The 20,789-nt window shown below is 47.6% G+C and overlaps 1 protein-coding gene across 1 annotated transcript in view; it reads left to right on the forward strand.

Moving 5' to 3' along the window:
* RFC5 (replication factor C subunit 5) overlaps positions 1–20,789 on the forward strand; it is a 75,071-nt gene that overhangs the window by 23,480 nt on the left and 30,802 nt on the right. Inside the window, exons 3-8 of the mRNA XM_075341852.1 lie at positions 3,463–3,599; positions 5,452–5,531; positions 7,332–7,405; positions 10,938–11,097; positions 11,186–11,267; positions 13,171–13,300. Of these exons, the coding sequence (XP_075197967.1) occupies positions 3,463–3,599; positions 5,452–5,531; positions 7,332–7,405; positions 10,938–11,097; positions 11,186–11,267; positions 13,171–13,300 (663 nt within the window). The remainder of the gene's footprint in view (positions 1–3,462; positions 3,600–5,451; positions 5,532–7,331; positions 7,406–10,937; positions 11,098–11,185; positions 11,268–13,170; positions 13,301–20,789) is intronic.

The following is a 20,789-nucleotide window of genomic DNA, read 5'->3' on the forward strand; positions in this document are numbered from 1 at the left end:
GGCCTTCATGGCACGATCTCAAGATCACAGAGCTCTGGCGGCGGACGCATTAGTTCAGGATTGGTCGCAGTTTCAACTGCCTTATGTATTTCCTCCTCTGGCAATGCTGCCCAGAGTACTACGCAAGATCAGGTCCGACTGCCGTCGCGCCATTCTCGTCGCTCCAGACTGGCCGAGGCGGTCATGGTACCCGGATCTGTGGCATCTCACGGTGGGTCAGCCGTGGGCGCTGCCAGACCGCCCAGACTTGCTGTCGCAAGGGCCGTTTTTCCATCTGCATTCTACGGCCCTCAACCTGACTGTGTGGCCATTGAGTCCTGGCTCCTAGCGTCTTCAGGGTTGTCTCAGGATGTCATTACCACTATGAGACAGGCCAGGAAACCGACGTCCGCCAAGATCTATCAAAGGACTTGGCGGATTTTCTTGTCCTGGTGTTCTGATAAAGGTTTTACTCCCTGGCCTTTTGCCTTACCCACTTTTCTTTCCTTCCTTCAATCCGGAATGGATAAGGGGTTGTCACTTAGTTCCCTCAAAGGGCAAGTATCGGCACTCTCAATATTCTTTCAAAAGCGCCTGGCTAAGCTTCCGCAGGTCCGCACGTTCCTGCAGGGAGTTTGCCACATAGTCCCACCTTACAAGCGTCCGCTGGAACCCTGTGGGACCTTAACAGGGTGCTAACGGCTCTTCAGAAACCGCCTTTTGAGCCGCTGCGGGATGTCTCCTTATCGCGTCTTTCGCAGAAAGTGGCATTTCTAGTAGCAGTTACTTCACTCCGTAGAGTGTCGGAGCTTGCAGCGCTGTCATGCAAAGCCCCCTTCTTGGTTTTTCACCAGGATAAGGTGGTTCTCCGTCCTGTTCCGGAATTTTTCCCTAAGGTGGTATCGCCTTTTCATCTCAATCAGGATATCACCTTACCTTCATTTTGCCCTAATCCAATTCACCGCTTTGAAAAGGATTTGCACTCATTAGATCTAGTGAGAGCACTCCGTTTCTACGTGTCTCGCACAGCGCCCCTGCGCCGTTCAGATGCGCTTTTTGTCCTTGTGGCTGGTCAGCGTAAGGGTTCGCAAGCTTCCAGGTCAACCTTGGCTCGGTGGATTAAGGAACCGATTCTTGAAGCTTACCGTTCTTCGGGGCTTCCGATTCCTTCGGGGCTGAAAGCCCATTCTACCAGAGCCGTGGGTGCGTCCTGGGCATTGCGGCACCAGGCAACGGCTCTACAAGTGTGTCAGGCAGCTACGTGGTCTAGTTTGCACACTTTCACAAAGCACTATCAAGTGCATGCCTATGCTTCGGCAGATGCCAGTCTAGGTAGGCAAGTCCTTCAGGCGGCGGTGGCCCACCTGTACGAGGGAGTCGTGTCGGCTCTTGTTATCGAGGTATTCTTTTACCCACCCAGGGACTGCTTTTGGACGTCCCAATTGTCTGGGTCTCCCAATGGAGCGACATAGAAGAAGGGAATTTTGTTTACTTACCGTAAATTCCTTTTCTTCTAGCTCCTATTGGGAGACCCAGCACCCGCCCCTGTTCCCTTCGGGCTAGTTGTTCTTTTGTGTACACATGTTGTTCATGTTCAATTGTTTCATGGTTTTCAGTTCTCCGAACATCCTTCGGATTGAATTTACCTTAAACCAATTTATAAGTTTCCTCCTTCCTGCTTTTGCACCAAAACTGAGGAGCCCGTGATGCACGGGAGGGTGTATAGGCAGAGGGGAGGGGTTACACTTTTGAGTGTAATACTTTGTGTGGCCTCCGGAGGCAGAAGCTATACACCCAATTGTCTGGGTCTCCCAATAGGAGCTAGAAGAAAAGGAATTTACGGTAAGTAAACAAAATTCCCTTCTTTCCAGTGCGCACATAGCCTTAGGTGGTGGAGAATTAGATTGGACAAGTTTATTAAATATCATGAACCACTATGATACGTTAAGACTGTCTAGTCTAAGTTTGTTCTATTTCACCCCCCACACTAATCCTCGAAAATGCTGTATATGTACACATATACTTCAGTGAGTCCATGCTGTGGAGGACAACTGAACCCTATACAGTCCTGAATTGATTGCTTCTGCCGCTTTGTTTCAGCTATCAGTGGGCATCTCAGAAATTTTGTTCAATGAAGGTGTGGGATATAACAGCCAGTTATGTGAAACTGGAGGTTCTTCTGAAGTGATGTTTTTCATTTTAGTGTAGGGACTCTCAAGACAGTGAGGACTGGGTTTCAAGCTGTGGGCTGTCTGTCCAATGGGTTGCACTTACATAGTGCTGGGTAGCCCACCTGATCCCATACTATGGGCATGATCAATAGGCTGCAAGGCAAACACTGTACGCTACCTGTGTGACTGGCATCCTATACAAGCCTTATCTGTGTGCATTTATGATATTATGCAATCATCCTCTACATGATTGATAGGTGTGTGATTGGTTGTTTTATCAGTATTTTGCATCTATAATAATAATTATTATTTCTATAGTGCCAACATATTCAGCAGCGCTTTACAATTCAGAGGGGATATGTACTGACAATACGAGACAATACAAAATAACAAAATTAGGATACCAAGAGGAGTGAGGGCCCTGCTCGTAAGCTTACAGTCTATGAGGGAATAGGGGAGGCACAAAAGGTGAATGGGGGGAGAGAAGCTTGTCATATATGGTGCAGCCATCGATTTAATAGGGGATTCAAAACCAGCTGCGTGGACCGGTCACCAGCCAGAATTTATACAGGTACAGAGTGTAAAAAAGTACATGGAGAGGAAGGAACCAGAAGATACAGGGGACTAGAATTGGAAGTTAATTTTGTGAAGGGCAGAAAGGGACTAGATTAGATCAGGGAAGTGAGGTGATAGGCTAGTCTAAAGAAATGCGTTTTTAGGGCCCATGTTGCCTCTGCCTTTATAGTGGGGGGCCTGCTACATCCTGTAGTGCACACATGTCAAAATCCTAGAGGTTGAAAGTAATGATTGACAAGGGAAGCCGTCCGCTCCCTCCCCCATCATTCTGCGTCTGATGTCTTGGTCCAGCGGGTGTGATGACGTCACTTTATCATGCCTGCTGTGCTAAGCAGTGAAGAGCTTCAGAGCGCTCACTGCCAAGACCGGAAAAGCGGGGGAAATTCACCTGCAATCAGCGATCTGGCTGTGCGAGAAAGCGACACCTCAACTCCAACACACTGCACTTCAGGGGGATGTCATTCAGGGGTGCTGGCGCAGTCATTCTTTGGTCTGCATTATGCTGTCCCAAAGACATCCTGGGAGCCTCCAACAACTGCAGATGACAGCCCAGGGGCCACATATGGCCCCCAGGCTACGTGCCTCTGACCCTTGCTGCATAGTATTAGTATTGTGACTTGGTGTTGGTAAATATGGCTGCTTTTTTTTCTGTGATGGAATTTGTTGTGCTTTTCAGTGAATTTCTGTACTTTACTGTACAACTGCTGAATCAAAATTTCTTTGTATACCCCTTTAGTTCAAAGGTTCATAAGTGAAGACAAGCTGCCCCATCTTTTACTATATGGACCTCCTGGGACAGGCAAAACTTCCACCATACTTGCTTGTGCAAAGCAGCTGTATAAGGATAAAGAGTTCAACTCTATGGTGTTAGAGGTAAGAAGACATTTCATTGAGAATTTGGACCACAGCATCTTTTGCTGCCTCTTTCCCTAGTACCATGGAACTAAAAAGTATCACTCTGTATAGTGCTGATGGTGATTGTTGTTATTATTATTATTTTTTTTTTTTTAACTGGTATATAGCGCCATTAATTCTACACTTTACAGACACCATTAGAGATGAGCGAACCCATGAAAGTTAGGTTCAACGCGTGCAGCTGAACCGAATTTCCACAGGTTCGGACTTGACCCGAACTCCCATGGAAGTTAGTGATTGGCAGTTCGGGTCTCCACCCGCATACAGCCAGCCATAGGCAGAACACTACTCGGGGAGGGTGAGCGGGATTTTTTTTTTGTTGTTTGGTGCACACGCTGATCATGCTGTTGTTACCCCCAGTACAAGCCGATCAAACGCTGCAAGCGGCTCACACTGGGCTAAGTACTGTGCATACCTGAGCACAGCGATGCTCATGCGAGTGGTTTGCATACGTAAAGTATCCGAAGTCTGTGTTTGGCCCGAAAACCAAACTTTGGGTTCGCTCTAGACACCATCATAATTGCTGTCCTCATTGGGGCTCAGTCTAAATTCCCTATCAGTATGCCTTTGCTGTATGGGAGGAAACCAGAGTATCTGGAGGAAATCTACACAAATACATTTACAGTGGAACCTTGGTTAACAAGAACAATCCGTTCTGGGACTGTGCTTGTTAACCAAGTTACTCGTTCAGCAAAGCAAGATTTCCCATAGGAAATCATTGCAATGCAGACAATTCGTTCCACAACTTGTTAAATGTCTCATCCTGGTCCCCTATTGTGCCATTCCACACATGCACAAACACGTGCAAACACACACAAAGACACACAAGCACGCACACACACATATTATGCTCACCTTACCTTCCGTTTCATCGCCGGTCTCCTGGGACTTGCTGTTCGCTAGTACGGGCTGTGTATCGGCTAACCATCACGACGAGGGAGGAACTTCCGCACCCAGAGCGCTGATGTCAAGGCAGGAGCCGCTTGCCTCTGATTGGTCAGCGCGCTGCCTTTGAGTAGCGGCTGACAGAGGAAGTTCCTGCCTCGTTGTGATGCTTGCCGATACACAGCCTATACCGGCGAACTACAAGACCCAGGAGGCCGGCGATGGAACGGAAGGTACACCTTATGCTCACCTTACTTTCCGTTCCATCGCCGGACTCCTGGATCTTGTAGTTCGCCGCGAGGATTCCACCCTCGTCGCAATGTACCGGCGAACTACAAGAACCATGAGGCCGGCGATGGAACGGAAGGTACGGTGAGCAATAATACTGTATGTATGTGTGTGCGTGCGTGTTTGTTTGTGTATGTTTGTGCGTGCTTGTGTGTGTGTTTGTGCGGACTGCAAGAGCGGGTCAGAGCGCAGTGGATGTACGGAACCGGAAGTGTGTGCGGTGAGTATTTCGCTCGTACAGCAAAGCTTTCTCGTAAACAGAGTTACAAATTTACAGAAAGCTTTGCTTGTTAAGCGAAATTCTCGTTAACTGGGTTACTCGTTAAGCGAGGTTCCACTGTATTACCATAGGAATGTTGATAATATAAAAATGGCAACTTACAATGATCTTTTTGAAAACATGACATTATTTATGTTGTAGTAGTGAGTTATGTTTGGTGACAATCGTAGATTTTCCAAACAAGTTGTTTAACCGTATTGGACGTATGTTGCGTTGCACTGGAGGTGAACTTACTGCGCTTTTTGTGTGGTGCATCGGTATTGCATATTATCTTCCTTTGCTTTATTCTGACAGTTTCCTTGTGTACTTGATAAAATGTTTAACATTGCAGTTTATTGGAATTTTTTTTATTCCCAGCTGAATGCATCTGATGATCGTGGTATAGATATTGTCAGAGGCCCCATATTAAATTTTGCCAGCACAAGAACCATATTTAAGTAAGTGGACTCTCCATGGGCTATAACCTGGCTATATTGCTTTCTTATCCTTACTGATGTGCCTAGTAACCTGACTCTCTTCCCAACACTCCTAATTTTTTACTCCTGTCTCACACTCAGCCACTTGCTGTGATTGACTGTTAGTGAAATCTGCCAGGATTGCCAGCTCTATTGGGAGCCTGGGCAACAAAAAACGTAGCCCTGTGTGATCTAAAATGGTATACCTGAATAGTTATTGGTAGCTACTTTCATTGTTGATGAAATCTGGAGCACATATATACAGATGAACTCTCAATGGAAACAGCACAAACTTTACTGAACCATAAGCCTTAACTACGTCATTTTTTCACTGGTGGTGCACGAATGTGCTTAGCACTAAGAGCAAATTACGTGAGATCAATCTACAGAAACATCACTACCTTAAAGGGGTGATTCACTACTCTGCAATAGTAACCAAATCTTAGGGAAGGCTTTTTCTAAATACCTGGTGTAGTACATTCTGCCTCTGAGCGGCAATATTGCAGTCCGCTCATACCCATCACGTGACTCCCGGGCTTCGTGACCTCTGGGATCCGGTGATGTCACGTCAACTTCCTGTTGACCTGACATCACCGAGGCCGGCCCCAGTCTTCCTGTGTGACTGGGCTGTGGGCAGTGTTTCACCACTCGTTACAGCCCAGCATCGCTCCTGCTTGCTGCGCTCTGCACTGAAGGAGAGAACGCACAAGGTGCTAGGCTGTGATGAGCGGTGAAACTCCACCCACAGCTCAGTCACTCAGGAAGACTGGGTCCTGTTTTGGTGGTGTCAGGTCAACTGGAAGTTAACATGACATCACCGGAACTCAGAGGTCACGAAGCCAGGGGGTCACTTCATGGGGAAGACCGGACCACAATAGCACCGGTCAGAGGCAGAATTGGCTGAACAAGGTATTTAGAAAAAGCCTTCCCTATCAGTTTTACAGGATGTGGTCATTATTACAGAGTAGAGAACCACCCCTTTAATGTAGTGTATGTGTTTATAACCATGGTTAGTTATTATAAGGGTTGTACAGCCCTGGGACATTTTCAAAAAACATAGCAGCTTGCCCGATTCTAACAGTGCGTAGTATACACACTGTTAAGATTCTGATCTGCTCACTGATTTGATATTGTCACATCACAGCACCTATTCACTTGTCTACTTGCTTTCACATGCTTTCTAGCTTCTCTCAGTTGAGCATTTTATGTATTTGGCTCAAATTAAACATTGATAAGAAGCAGGTAAGAACATTGAGGGAAGTAATAATAATAATAATAATATAATAATATTTATTCACTTATATAGCGCTATTAATTCCACAGTGCTTTACATTCACTGGCAACACTGTCCCCATAGGGAATTTAGATTTTGAACCCCAATCAGTATGTTTTCTAGAATGTGGGAGGAAACGGGAGTACCCGGAGGAAACCCACAAAACACAGGGAGAACATACAAACTCCTTTCCTTGCAGATGTTGTCCTTGGTGGGTAATTGAACCCAGGACCCCAGCGCTGCAAGGCTGCTGTGCTAACCACTGAGCCACCGTGCCGCCAAGTGGGAAGTGGACTGTTGGAACCATACTGGCAAGCAGAGCTGAATCCTAACAGTGCGCTGGTTTATTTTATGCCTACCTAGTTTATATCTGTTAGATCTTTCACTTTCCCATTAGTTAATATTTTGGCCTGTGCAGTGCCCGGATATTTTCCTGTATTTTGTTACACTAGTGCACAGCTTAAGCCGTGTTATTTTGGGGTGACCTCTGCCTATTTTTTGTGTTGCAGGAAAGGTTTTAAACTGGTGATCTTGGATGAAGCAGATGCAATGACTCAAGATGCACAGAATGCTTTGAGGCGAGGTAAAGTGGCACACTACTCATCTGCCATATGCCTGGAAGCGTTACAAAATTACCAGGTCTTCTGAAAATCCTAGATAGACATAACAATCTGCCATGTCTTTATGCTACAGCAGCTGAATTTATGCAGGCAACTTGTCTGTCGTGCTTATTTCCACTGCTGCCTGCTGGGTATGATTAATGTAGCATGGGCTTAGAAAGGAGATCTTGTCTGTGCTTTGCTAGATATTAATGTTGGGTTGACGCTACTGATTTTGGGAGAGCATACATTTGACCTATTGGGCCCTATGGATTCTCTGAAAAATAATATATCTTTTACAGGGACTCCATTATTACTATAACTACATGTGACACTATGGCTTTGCTGTGTTGGAAATCTATCATTTAGAGAAACAAATCTGTGTCCAGAGCAACCAGATAAATCAACCCAAGATGATGTATCAAAAATATCAAAATGTTTATTGGGATATATTTTATAAGGACATACAAATAAAAACCATATGATAAAGGTCACAAGGAGTACACAGAACCCCTAAGGGCAGGAAATAGCCAGACGACATTGGTAATTTGAATAATTATATAGTGCAGGCCAGAGTATACATAATGGACAAGTGACTAATTGCATACATTGTTACAAGTATACAGATATTCAATATATCAACATCAACATCAAAATGTCCATGCAATATAAGGTTATTACGGCCATATAGTGCACAGCTTACCCATGTGGAGGTCCCCGCACACAATCCAAAATATATGCAAATGTGGTATCGCTGTAATCATTCTGACCCGAAGAATCTGTCTTATTTTTAGCACAAGGTGAATGGCATAAAAAAATCTCTACAAAACTATTCTTGAATTTTTGTTCATTCTGCGCCCCATAAATCTGAATAGAAAAGGATAAAAAAATATAATGTGCCCGAAAATAGCACCAATAAAAACGTCAACTCATCCCACTAAAAAAAACACTCATATGACTGTGCCAGAAGAAATATAGAAAATCTGATAGTTCTGAAAATAACGTGATGCAACTTTTGTGTGTGATAGTTGTCAATCATAAAAAAATAATGTAAATCTGGTATTTCTGCACCAACCCGAAGAATAAAGCGGTCTAATCGCTTATACCACACGGTGAATAAAATAAAAAATAAATAAAACCAATTCTTGACCTGCTGTTGATGTGGTCATTCTGCCCCCCAAAGATCTCAGTAATGTTCAGCTCGTATTTATCCTGAACTCTTACACCAGGGTTTACGTGTAAATCTCTGAAATACGTGATTCAGACAAAACCCCCAATGTCATATTTGCTACAATGAGCTCTCTAGCCTATGATCCGGCTGTTTCCATCTTTGTAGGTGTGCATAACAGTGCAGTCAACCACCTCTTGTGTACATCTTTAAAGCCCGACACCACTGAACAGAAACCACACAGAGTCCACAGTATATCTCTGCTGCCTTATTAGTGAGGGGATCCGTTGGGGGTGTATTTTGTAGATTTACATGGAAACCCAGATGTAAGGACTCTGCGTAGAGCACGGGATAAATGTGAACTGAGCCAAAATGTTCTGTTACCAAAAATTCCAAACAGAAAAGCTTTTTTCAACCCACAAAAAGAAAGTCCCCACTCAGGTTAGGCTACTTTCACACATCAGTTTTTTTCCATCAGGCACAATCAGGAGAAAAACGGATCCGGCGCCGGATCTGTTTTATCCCCATTGATTTGTATTAGCGCCGGATTGTGCCTGATGGCCTTGCGTTGCATCCGGCTTTTGCCGGATCCGTCGTAATTTGCTAAAGCGGCGGCCGGATGGAACGTCTCTTGTAACGTTTTTTTGTCTCTGACAAAAAAACTGCATCGCGACGGATGCGGCGCGATATGGCGTGATTTACATTGGAAGCCTATGGACGCCGGATCCGGTGTAATGCGACAAAAAACGGATGCAGTCGCCGGATCCGTTTTTGTAAACTGAGCATGCTCCAATTTATTGAAAAAAAAAACAAAAACGGATCCAGCAAAAAAACGGACGAAATGGATGCAAAACCGGATGCGCCGGATCCGTTTTTTGACGGATCAGGTATACCGGAACCATAAAAAAAAAACGATCATGCGCATCCATTTTTGCATATTTTGCGCCGGATCCGTTGCATCAGGCACACGCCGGATTGTGCCTAATGCCAAAAAACTGACGTGTGAAAGTAGCCTTAGGCTGCTTTCACACATCCGGCTTTTGCAATGCGGCACAATCCGGCACTTTGCAGGAAAACCGCAACCGGTTTTTTTTGCTGCCGGTTGCGGTTTTCCTGCATAGACTTTAATTAGTGCCGCATTGTGTCGCATGGGCTCGCGTTCGGTCCGGTTTTTGCCGCATGCGGCAGATTTAGCCGATGCGGCGGCCGGATGGGAACGTTCCCTGGCACGTTTTTTGCTCCGGCAAAAAAAAACCGCATTGCGCCGCATCCGGCCGATGCGGCGCTTTTCCCAATGCATCCCTATGGATGCCGGATGCGGCGCGATGCGGCAAAAACCGCATCCGGCCGCCGCATGCGTTTTTGCCACTGCGCATGCTCAGTAGCATGCCGCAAGCGGTAAAAACCGGACCGGCCGCAAGTAAAAAACTTATGCAAAGGATGCGGTGTTTTCACCGCATCCGTTGCATAGGCTTCACAGCCGGATTGAGCCACAGAGCTCAAGCCGGATGTGTGAAAGTAGCCTTAGTTATGTTAGGCTACTTTCACACATCAGTTTTCTGCATTCAGGCACAATCCTTTTTTTTCCTGATCCAAAGGATCCGGCAAAAAAATGTAAAACCGTATCCACCGGATCCGGTTTTTAACAGATCCGTTATGCCGCATGCGTAAAAAACCGGATCCGTTTTGCATCCGTTTTGTCCGTTTTTTTGATGGATCAGTTTTTTTAATTAATTTGGTGCATGCGCAGTTAACAAAAACGGATCCGGCAGCCGCATCCATTTTTTACCGCATTGCGCCGGATCCGGCGTCCATAGGCTTTCATCGTAAAACACGCCGTATCTCACCGGATCCGGCGCGATGCGTTTTTTTTGCCGGACAAAAAAGCGTTGCAAGACACGTTGCCTCCGGCCGCCGCTTTAATTTTGCCGCATCCGGAAAAAAACGGATGCAACGCAAAGCCATCAGGTACAATCCGGTAACAATGCAAATCTATGGGGATAAAACGGATGCGGTACTGGATCCGTTTAACCCGTTTTTTTCCGGATTGTACCTGATGGAAAAAAACTGATGTGTGAAAGTAGCCTTAGACATTAGTGTATGGACTGATCTGTACCTGTCCGATGATCTTGCCATTTTAATGTAGTAGATAAGTGAAGTTTTACACATATGTCTATTGAGTCCGGTCCTTCCAGCGCTGGATTTAGTCTGTCATTTAAATTGTTTTTTTTTTCCTTTCTCTTTTTTTCCAATTTTCATAAGCTGTATATTTTACTAGTAAATATAAATTGTCAATAGTAATGTCACTTATGTAATATAAAAACCTGTTTATTTTTCCCCCCTTTTAGTGATTGAGAAGTTCACAGAAAATACCAGATTTTGCATGATTTGCAATTACTTGTCAAAGATCATCCCAGCTTTACAGTCTCGATGCACAAGGTTTCGCTTTGGTCCCTTGAGTTCAGAAATGATGGTGCCCCGGCTGGAATATGTAGTTCAGCAGGAAAAGTATGCAATATATTGCACAAGTGATCTCAAAACGTTTATACAAACGTTACAAAATTAGCAACATTTACCTTTTTTCGTTTTCAAATAGTGTTGATATTACTGCAGATGGGATGAAGGCTTTAGTGACGCTGTCTAGTGGAGATATGCGTAGAGCTCTGAATATATTACAGGTGAGATATAAGTTGTTACATTTATTAGTCATATATGCATTTATGTTTGTTTTCTTTGTACTTTTCATGGGTCAAAATTCAGTGCTTGTTAATGGTAAAATCTTTTTAAGGAAGTGTTCAGATGACTATATCTTACAGTCCGTATATGGACCATAATGCACGGACTGACCTTGGGCCTCGACCAAAATGCAGTGTCAAAGAACTATGTAATGTGATAAGTGTGGCTCAGGAGACTCGTGATCATTCAGGACATTGTGGTCCGTATACGGACGTTGACCTAAGGCCTCCTGAGTCCAGCCTAAGGGGTACTTCTCACATAGCGAGATCGCTAGCGAGATCGCTGCTGAGTCACGGTTTTTGTGACGCACCAGTGACCTCATTAGCGATCTCGCTGTGTGACACTGAGCAGTGATCTGGCCCCCGCTGTGAAATCGCTGCTCGTTACACACTGCTCTGGTTCATTTTTTGGACGTTGCTCTCCCGCTGTGAAGCACACATCGCTGTGTTTGACAGCGAGAGAACAACGATCTGAATGTGCAGGGAGCAGGAGCTGGCTTCTGGCAGCCTGCGGTAAGCTGTAACCAAGGTAAATATCGGGTAACCAAGCGAAGCCCTTTGCTTGTTTACCCGATATTTACCTTGGTTACTAGCGTCCGCCACTGTCAGGCTGCCAGTGCTGGCTCCCTGCTCCCTGCATACGTAGCCGGAGTACACATCGGGTAAATAAGCAAAGCGGTTTGCTTATTAACCCGATGTGTACTCTGGCTAGGAGTGCACAAAGCCAGCGCTTAGCGGTGTGCGCTGGTAACCAAGGTAAATATTGGGTAACCAAGCGAAGTGCTTTGCTTGGTTAACCGATATTTACCTTAGTTACCAAGAGCAGCATCGCTTCCACGCGTCGCTGGGGGCTGGTCGCTGGTGAGATCTACCTGATTGACAGCTCACCAGCGACCATGTAGCGACACACCAGCGATCCTGACCGGGTCAGATCACTGGTGGGATCGCTGGAGCGTCGCTAAAGTGTGACGGTACCCTAAGTGAAAGAGAAGAAGATTGCAGCACTCCAACTTCATCCAAGGTGACAACCTCAACGGTCTTCATCAAACATTAAAGGGTTTTTCCCATAAACAAAGTTAATTTTAATCTATAGATCTTGGAATAATAATAATTTCCACAATTGGATGTGTTTAAAAAAAAAAAAAACAACAATGTTCCTGTGTTGAGATAAACTTATATATGTGCCCCTGGTATGTACTGTGTAATGGCCGTGTCTGACCGTACAGGGACATGGTCTGATCATACTACAGCTCCTGGGCAGAGGAGGAAGTGAATGTATATAGATATTACATCACAGGATTGCAAATAATTATTCCTTTGATTTGAGATGTTTTACCTCACAAAAAGAATCAGTGATCCCATGCTGTAATGTTTTTTATACTCTTTTGCATCCTCCCCAGCCCAGGATATGTATGATCAGACCATGTCCCTGTACAGTCAGACACATCCATTACACAGTACACAGCAGGGACACATATAGAAGATTATCTCAGCATAGGAACATTTTTCTTAAATACATCTAATTGTGGTAATTATTATTATTCCAAATCTTTTGATGAAAATGTTCTTTGTTCATGGGAAAACCCTTTTAATAAAGACGGTTGAAATTGAAATATTGCATGTCTGGTAAATAACCTCCTTGGAGGAAGCTACAGTACTGCAATGTTCTTTAATTGTGAACAGGGATATTTTGCGGCTTGCACCCATTCTATGGATATGTAATTAGAGCATACGCTGCTTCTTTCTCATACTACTGAATCCAGTCATTTTATATAACCATACAGGATATCATTTTGCATTTTCACTTTAATAATTTTCTTATTTATATTTGTCTGTGTTTTTTCAGAGTACAAATATGGCTTATGAAAAAGTGACAGAGGATACAGTATATACATGTACTGGTCATCCATTGAAAGTGGACATTTCCAATATTCTGGATTGGATGCTTAACAAGGATTTCACCACTGCATACAAACGTATCCTTTCTTCTGAAAATATTCACATAATGACGAACGTTACATTAATTACCGTCTGCATACTCTTCCTCCAGCAAAAACACCTGTTTCCTTCACATCTCGAAAGCCAAGTCCCTAAGGATTTTACTGTAGTGGCTCCAGTATTGTCTTGTTACATACAACCCATTTTAAAAGCATTGTCTCTTTTAAAAGGAATATCCTGAAATAGTCTTAAAATATGAATTTATACAACTTCAGATATCTGCCTCAGACCTGGCAACTCCACTTCAGGTTGGTTTGTCACAGAGTTTACGGTGGCAATATGGCGTCATTACTCTGTGTGGAAGGGTCTGGCTGATTGATTTCATTAGATAGATCTGTTTTGGGTTTTTTTTTCTTTTCTCTTTTTTGGTACACGTCAACTTTGGCAAAAAAGGAGGCCGGCTTAGATATTGTCCCATTAGGGTGGTATGGCTGTTTGTGCACTTGTCCTCCATAAATATTCCATCTTTTTTTGTAAAGCTCCAATGTGACAATCATGAGAGAACTTATGAAGTCATATGCAAATGAGGCTGGAAGTTCATTAGGGTGGGGTGTCAGTGCATTGTGACTGTGTCTAATGCATGGACAAGCCCCCAATGCACTTGCAGTCTTCTGATATCTTCTATACTAGAGCTCTATTTACTTGGTTCCTCCAAAAAATGCAATGAAAGTCGTGGTCTTGCATGTATCACAAAATTAATACCCCCACCCTCCCCAGCTCCATTAACAAGAGGAAGAAAAAAATATTATGGGTCAGATTTAGAGTTGAGCGGATCGGCTATAATCCGGGTCCGACGGATCCGGATGGGGTTGACGCCGAAGTCCGGATCCGATCCGGAATCCGCGGCTATGTAAATCAATGGGGAGTCGGATCCGGGACGAGAGAGAGAGACTGACTGACTGCATTCATTTCCCTCCGATCTGAAATGATCAAAAATTACAGATTGGAGGGAAATGTGCTCCCCCTTCTCAGGTACACCGGAGCCCTCTGGTCCCCCGGAGCCCCCTCCGGTTCTCCAGCGCGCTCCCCCTTCCCCCCCCCCCTCCGGAACATACAAGCTGGCGGCGTGCAGCGCACAGCAGCGCGCGGCCGCATTCATCCTGCTCTTTCTGCCGCATGTGACACGTCACATGCGACAGAAAAGTTGTCCCCAGGTCCCGCCGTCACCCCCCGTCAGCCCCCCCGGTCTTCCCCGTTACCTGGCTGCTGCTCCGTCCCCGCGATCACTCCGCCTCCTTCTGGAAAGCTGGCGGCGCATGTGCAGACAGCGGCTGTCAGCTGGATCCTTGCAAGCAGGGACGCTGACCTCGCTGCTGCACTGTGGACCGGGGGAGAGTGAGTGCAGTAATCTGCAGTCACACTCCTCACATGGAGAGCCTGCTGTTCTAGAAAATGGGGGGTACGTTCTGTGAGCGTGCCCCTCATATTCTGGAGTGAGGTTACTGCAGGTCAGTCTGCCCTAGGTTGGACTGGGGCAGTGTGAGTGCAGTATTCTCAGATTACTGCACCCACACTGCTCATGGAGAGCTTGCTCTTCCAGAAAATGGGGGATACGTTCCCTGAACGTGCCCCCCATATTCTAGAAGGTCCAGAGTCGTCGAGGGACCTCCAAAATGGATTACAGCGACCGGAATTTGTTTATTTTCAATAAATTGGTGGAAGAGGGAATGTTTCGGGGAGTTGTTTTTTTTTTTTTTCTTTGTCGCTCCTAATTGGGAGACCCAGACAATTGGGTGTATAGCTATGCCTCCGGAGGCCACACAAAGTATTACACTAAAAGTGTAAAGCCCCTCCCCTTCAGCCTATACACCCCCCGTACTGCTACGGGCTCATCAGTTTTTATGCTTTGTGCGAAGGAGGTCAGACATCCACGCATGGCTCCACAGCTTAGTCAGCAGCAGCTGCTGACTATGTCGGATGGAAGAAAAGAGGGCCCATAACAGGGCCCCCAGCATGCTCCCTTCTCACCCCACTCTTGTCGGTGGTGTTGTTAAGGTTGAGGTATCCATTGCGGGTACGGAGGCTGGAGCCCACATGCTGCTTTCCTTCCCCATCCCTCAATTAGGGCTCTGGGTGAAGTGGGATCCCATCGGCCTCCAGGCACAGGAGACCGTGCTCCATCCACAGCTCCTGAGGACCCTGCTGGATAGGAGCCGAGTATCGTTCAGGGACATGGCCCTGCTACTTGGAGGTACTCTGTGTCCCCGTGGGGACCGCGCACAGCAACACTCCAGCATTGCTGGGTGTGCTAGTGCACCGGGGACAGCAGCGCTGGCTGCATTTGTGCCACTATACACTTCAGCGTCGCTGAGTGTATTTGTGTAGGGGGACTGCCGCGCTGACCGCCGCTGCCATGGTTATCCCTGCGGCGCGGCTGGGACTGTTAGTGCGCCGGGGACTTCCGCGCCGACCGCGCTTATACGGCGGCCGCGCTTATAACTATAGTCCCCGGCTTCTGCGGCCTAGTCTCATTCTTTTCCCGCCCCCAGCCCTGCCAGTCAGGGGAAGGGCGGGACGCTGTACAGGTCGGCAGCACTGAGGGCTGGAGCATGCTTTGCATACTCCACCCCCCTCACTCTGCACAGTGGGGCACCAGTTCCCGCACTTTTCTGGGTCACGCCCACGGCTCCCTCCTCTCCCCAGGACGCTGGCAGCCATTCCTCTCAGCTCTGCTAACGCTGGAGAGGAGAGACAAGCTCAAAGAGACCCAGGCAGGAATTCTGGTGCCCACACAAACGCTTTGCGCAGGCGGTAAGCAGCACCTGTGGTGCTGGCCCCACTAGTGCAGAAGTGTATTTATAGTTTATATGATTATAGTCTATACTTTACACTGTATGGTGCACTGTTGATTTGTGGCTATTTACCCTCCTGTATTGCTCAGAGGAGACAACAGCATGTCGTCCACAAATAGCAAGGGTGCCAAAGCACAGACTTTCTATGCTGCCTGTGCAGCATGTACGGCTATACTGCCGGCAGGTTCCACTGACCCTCATTGTGTGCAATGCTCGGCCCCTGTGGCACTTTCTCAGCCGGAGCCTCTGCTAGGGGTGGCCCAGGGAGAACCACCTGTTAACACTGTCCAGGTGACAGGGACGGAGTTTGCAGTTTTTACTGAAAGACTTTCTGAGACTATGGCTAAGATATTAGAAGCCTTGCAGTCCAGGCCGGCATCTCAAGCCAGGGGCACTGTGGTATCATTGTCCCCTGGTTCCCCTCAGTTGGAACAGCAATGTCTTCCCGGGGTGTCTCATGGATCCCAGGGTGAGGTCTCTGACACGGACCGCAGCCCCAGACCGACTAAGCGAGCTCGCTATGAAATTCCCTCGACATCATCACAATGTTCAGGGTCTCAGCGAGAGGACTCTCTGTATGATGAAGCGGAGGTAGCTGATCAAGATTCTGATCCTGAAGCCGCTCTCAACCTTGATACTCCTGATGGGGACGCCATAGTGAATGGCGTCCATCAATGAAAGGTTGAATATTTCTCCCTCAGCTCCTCCAGTGGAGGAGTCAGCTTCTCAGCAGGAGAAATTCCGTTTCAGGTTTCCCAAGCGTACAAAGAGTATGTTTCTGGACCACTCTGACTTCAGAGAGGTAGTCCAGAAACACCAACTTATCCAGATAAGCGTTTTTCCTAGCGCCTTAAGGATACACGTTACCCTTTTCCCCCTGACGTGGTCAAGGGCTGGACTCAGTGTCCCAAGGTGGATCCTCCAATCTCCAGACTGGCGGCTAGATCCATAGTTGCAGTGGAAGATGGAGCTTCACTCAAGGATGCCACTGACAGACAGATGGAGCTCTGGTTGAAATCCATCTATGAAGCTATCGGCGCGTCTTTTGCTCCAGCATTCGCAGCCGTATGGGCACTCCAAGCTATCTCAGCTGGTCAGGCGCAAATTGACTCACTCACGTACGTCTGCGCCGCAGGTGGCGTCCATAACCTCTCAAACGTCGGCATTTGCGTCCTACGCTATTAATGCTGTCCTGGACTCTGCGACCCGTACGGCGGTTGCAGCCGCCAATTCGGTGGTAATACGCAGGGCCTTGTGGCTGCGGGAATGGAAGGCAGATTCGGCTTCCAAAAAGTGCTTAACTGGATTGCCATTTTCTGGCGACCGTTTGTTTGGTGAGAGATTGGATGAAATCATCAAACAATCCAAGGGAAAGGAAACATCCTTACCCCAAGCCAAACCAAAAACACCCCAACAGAGGAGGGGACAGTCGAGGTTTCGGTCCTTTCGGGGTGCGGGCAGGTCACAATTCTCCTCGTCCAAAAGGCCTCAGAAGGATCAGAGGAACGCCGACGCATGGCGGTCTAAATCACGCCCTAAAAAGACCGCCGGAGGTGCCGCTACCAAGGCGGCTTCCTCATGACTTACGGCCTCCTCACAGCGCATCCTCGGTCGGTGGCAGGCTCTCCCGCTTTTGCGACACCTGGCTGCCACAAGTAAAAGACCGTTGGGTGAGAGACATTTTGTCTCACGGTTACAGGATAGAGTTCAGCTCTCGTCCTCCGACTCGATTCTTCAGAACATCTCCGCCTCCCGAGCGAGCCGAGGCTCTTCTGCAGGCGGTGGGCATTCTGAAGGCAGAAGGAGTGGTGGTCCCGGTTCCTCTTCAGCAACAGGGTCACGGTTTCTACTCCAACCTGTTTGTGGTTCCAAAGAAGGACGGGTCCTTCCGTCCTGTTTTGGACCTAAAACTGCTCAACAAACACGTAAGGACCAGGCGGTTCCGGATGGAATCCCTCCGCTCCGTCATCGCCTCAATGTCCCAAGGAGATTTCCTAGCATCGATCGATATCAAGGATGCTTATCTCCACGTACCAATTGCTCCAGAGCATCAGCGCTTCTTGCGCTTCGCCATAGGAGACGAACACCTTCAGTTCGCGGCACTGCCGTTCGGCCTGGCGACAGCCCCAAGGGTTTTCACCAAGGTCATGGCTACAGTAGTTGCGGTCCTCCACTCTCAGGGTCACTCAGTGATACCTTACTTAGACGATCTGCTGGTCAAGGCACCCTCTCAAGAGGCATGCCAACACAGCCTCAACGTTACTCTGGAGATTCTCCAGAGTTTCGGGTGGATCATCAATTTTCCAAAGTCAAATCTGACACCGGTCCAATCACTGACATATCTTGGCATGGAGTTTCATACTCTTCCAGCGATAGTGAAGCTTCTGCTGGACAAACAGCGTTCACTACACACAGGGGTACAATCTCTCCTTCAAGGTCGGTCACACCCCTTGAGGCACCTCATGCACTTCCTGGGGAAGATGGTGGCAGCAATGGAAGCAGTCCCTTTCGCGCAGTTTCACCTGCGTCCTCTTCAATGGGACATCCTACGCAAGTGGGACAGGAGGCCGACGTCCCTAGACAGGAACGTCTCCCTCTCTCAAGCAACCAAAGCTTCCCTTCGGTGGTGGCTTCTTCCCACCTCATTATCGAAAGGGAAATCCTTCCTACCCCCATCCTGGGCGGTGGTCACGACGGACGCGAGCCTGTCAGGGTGGGGAGCAGTTTTTCTCCACCACAGGGCTCAGGGTACGTGGACTCAGCAAGAGTCCTCACTTCAGATCAATGTTCTGGAGATCAGGGCAGTGTATCTTGCCCTAAAAGCGTTCCAGCAGTGGCTGGAAGGCAAGCAGATCCGAATTCAGTCGGACAACTCCACAGCGGTGGCTTACATCAACCACCAAGGTGGGACACGCAGTCGGCAAGCCTTCCAGGAAGTCCGGAGGATTCTGCTGTGGGTGGAAGCCACAGCATCCACCATATCCGCAGTTCACATCCCGGGCGTAGAAAACTGGGAAGCAGACTTTCTCAGTCGCCAGGGCATGGACGCAGGGGAATGGTCCCTTCACCCGGACGTGTTTCAGGAGATCTGTTGCCGCTGGGGGATGCCGGACGTCGACCTAATGGCGTCACGGCACAACAACAAGGTCCCAACATTCATGGCTCGATCTCAAGATCACAGAGCTCTGGCGGCAGACGCCTTAGTTCAGGATTGGTCGCAGTTTCAGCTTCCTTATGTGTTTCTTCCTCTGGCTCTGTTGCCCAGAGTGTTACGCAAGATAAGGGCCGACTGCCGCCGCGCCATCCTCGTCGCTCCAGACTGGCCGAGGAGGTCGTGGTACCCGGATCTGTGGCATCTCACGGTTGGCCAACCGTGGGCACTGCCAGACCGACCAGATTTGCTGTCTCAAGGGCCGTTTTTCCATCTGAATTCTGCGGCCCTCAACCTGACTGTGTGGCCATTGAGTCCTGGATCCTAGCGTCTTCAGGATTAGCTCAAGAGGTCATTGCCACTATGAGACAGGCTAGGAAACCAACGTCCGCCAAGATCTACCACAGGACGTGGAAAATATTCCTGTCGTGGTGCTCTGCTCAGGCGTTTTCTCCCTGGCCATTTGCCTTGCCCACTTTTCATCTCAATCAGGACATCTCCTTACCCTCGTTTTGTCCTCATCCAGTTCACCAATGTGAAAAGGATTTGCACTTGTTGGATCTGGTGAGAGCACTCAGACTCTACATTTCTCGTACGGCGCCCCTGCGCCGCTCCGATGCTCTCTTTGTCCTTGTCGCTGGCCAGCGTAAAGGGACACAAGCTTCCAAATCAACCCTGGCTCGGTGGATCAAGGAACCAATTCTCGAAGCTTACCGTTCCTCGGGGCTTCCGGTTCCCTCAGGACTGAAGGCCCATTCTACCAGGGCCGTGGGAGCGTCCTGGGCCTTGCGACACCAGGCTACGGCTCAGCAGATGTGTCAGGCAGCTACCTGGTCGAGTCTGCACACTTTCACGAAACACTATCAGGTGCATACCTATGCTTCGGCAGATGCCAGCCTAGGTAGGCGAGTCCTTCAGGCGGCAGTTGCCCACCTGTAGGACGGAGCCGTTACGGCTCTATTATGAGGTATTATTTACCCACCCAGGGACTGCTTTTGGACGTCCCAATTGTCTGGGTCTCCCAATTAGGAGCGACAAAGAAGAAGGGAATTTTGTTTACTTACCGTAAATTCCTTTTCTTCTAGCTCCAATTGGGAGACCCAGCACCCGCCCCTGTTTTTTGTATACACATGTTGTTCATGGTAAATGGTTTCAGTTCTCCGATATTCCTTCAGATTGAATTTACTTTAAACCAGTTTATAATTTTTTCCTCCTTCTGGCTTTTGCACCAAAACTGATGAGCCCGTAGCAGTACGGGGGGTGTATAGGCTGAAGGGGAGGGGCTTTACACTTTTAGTGTAATACTTTGTGTGGCCTCCGGAGGCATAGCTATACACCCAATTGTCTGGGTCTCCCAATTGGAGCTAGAAGAAAAGGAATTTACGGTAAGTAAACAAAATTCCCTTCTTTTCAAATAAATTTTTTTTTTGTCTTTATTTTTTTCTATTACTGACTGGGTTAGTGATGTCGGGTATCTGTTTAGATGCCGTGACATCACTAACCCCAGGGCTTGATGCCAGGTGA

Source organism: Anomaloglossus baeobatrachus, chromosome 1, assembly GCF_048569485.1.
Source record: "Anomaloglossus baeobatrachus isolate aAnoBae1 chromosome 1, aAnoBae1.hap1, whole genome shotgun sequence".
NCBI classification, from domain to species: domain Eukaryota; kingdom Metazoa; phylum Chordata; class Amphibia; order Anura; family Aromobatidae; genus Anomaloglossus; species Anomaloglossus baeobatrachus.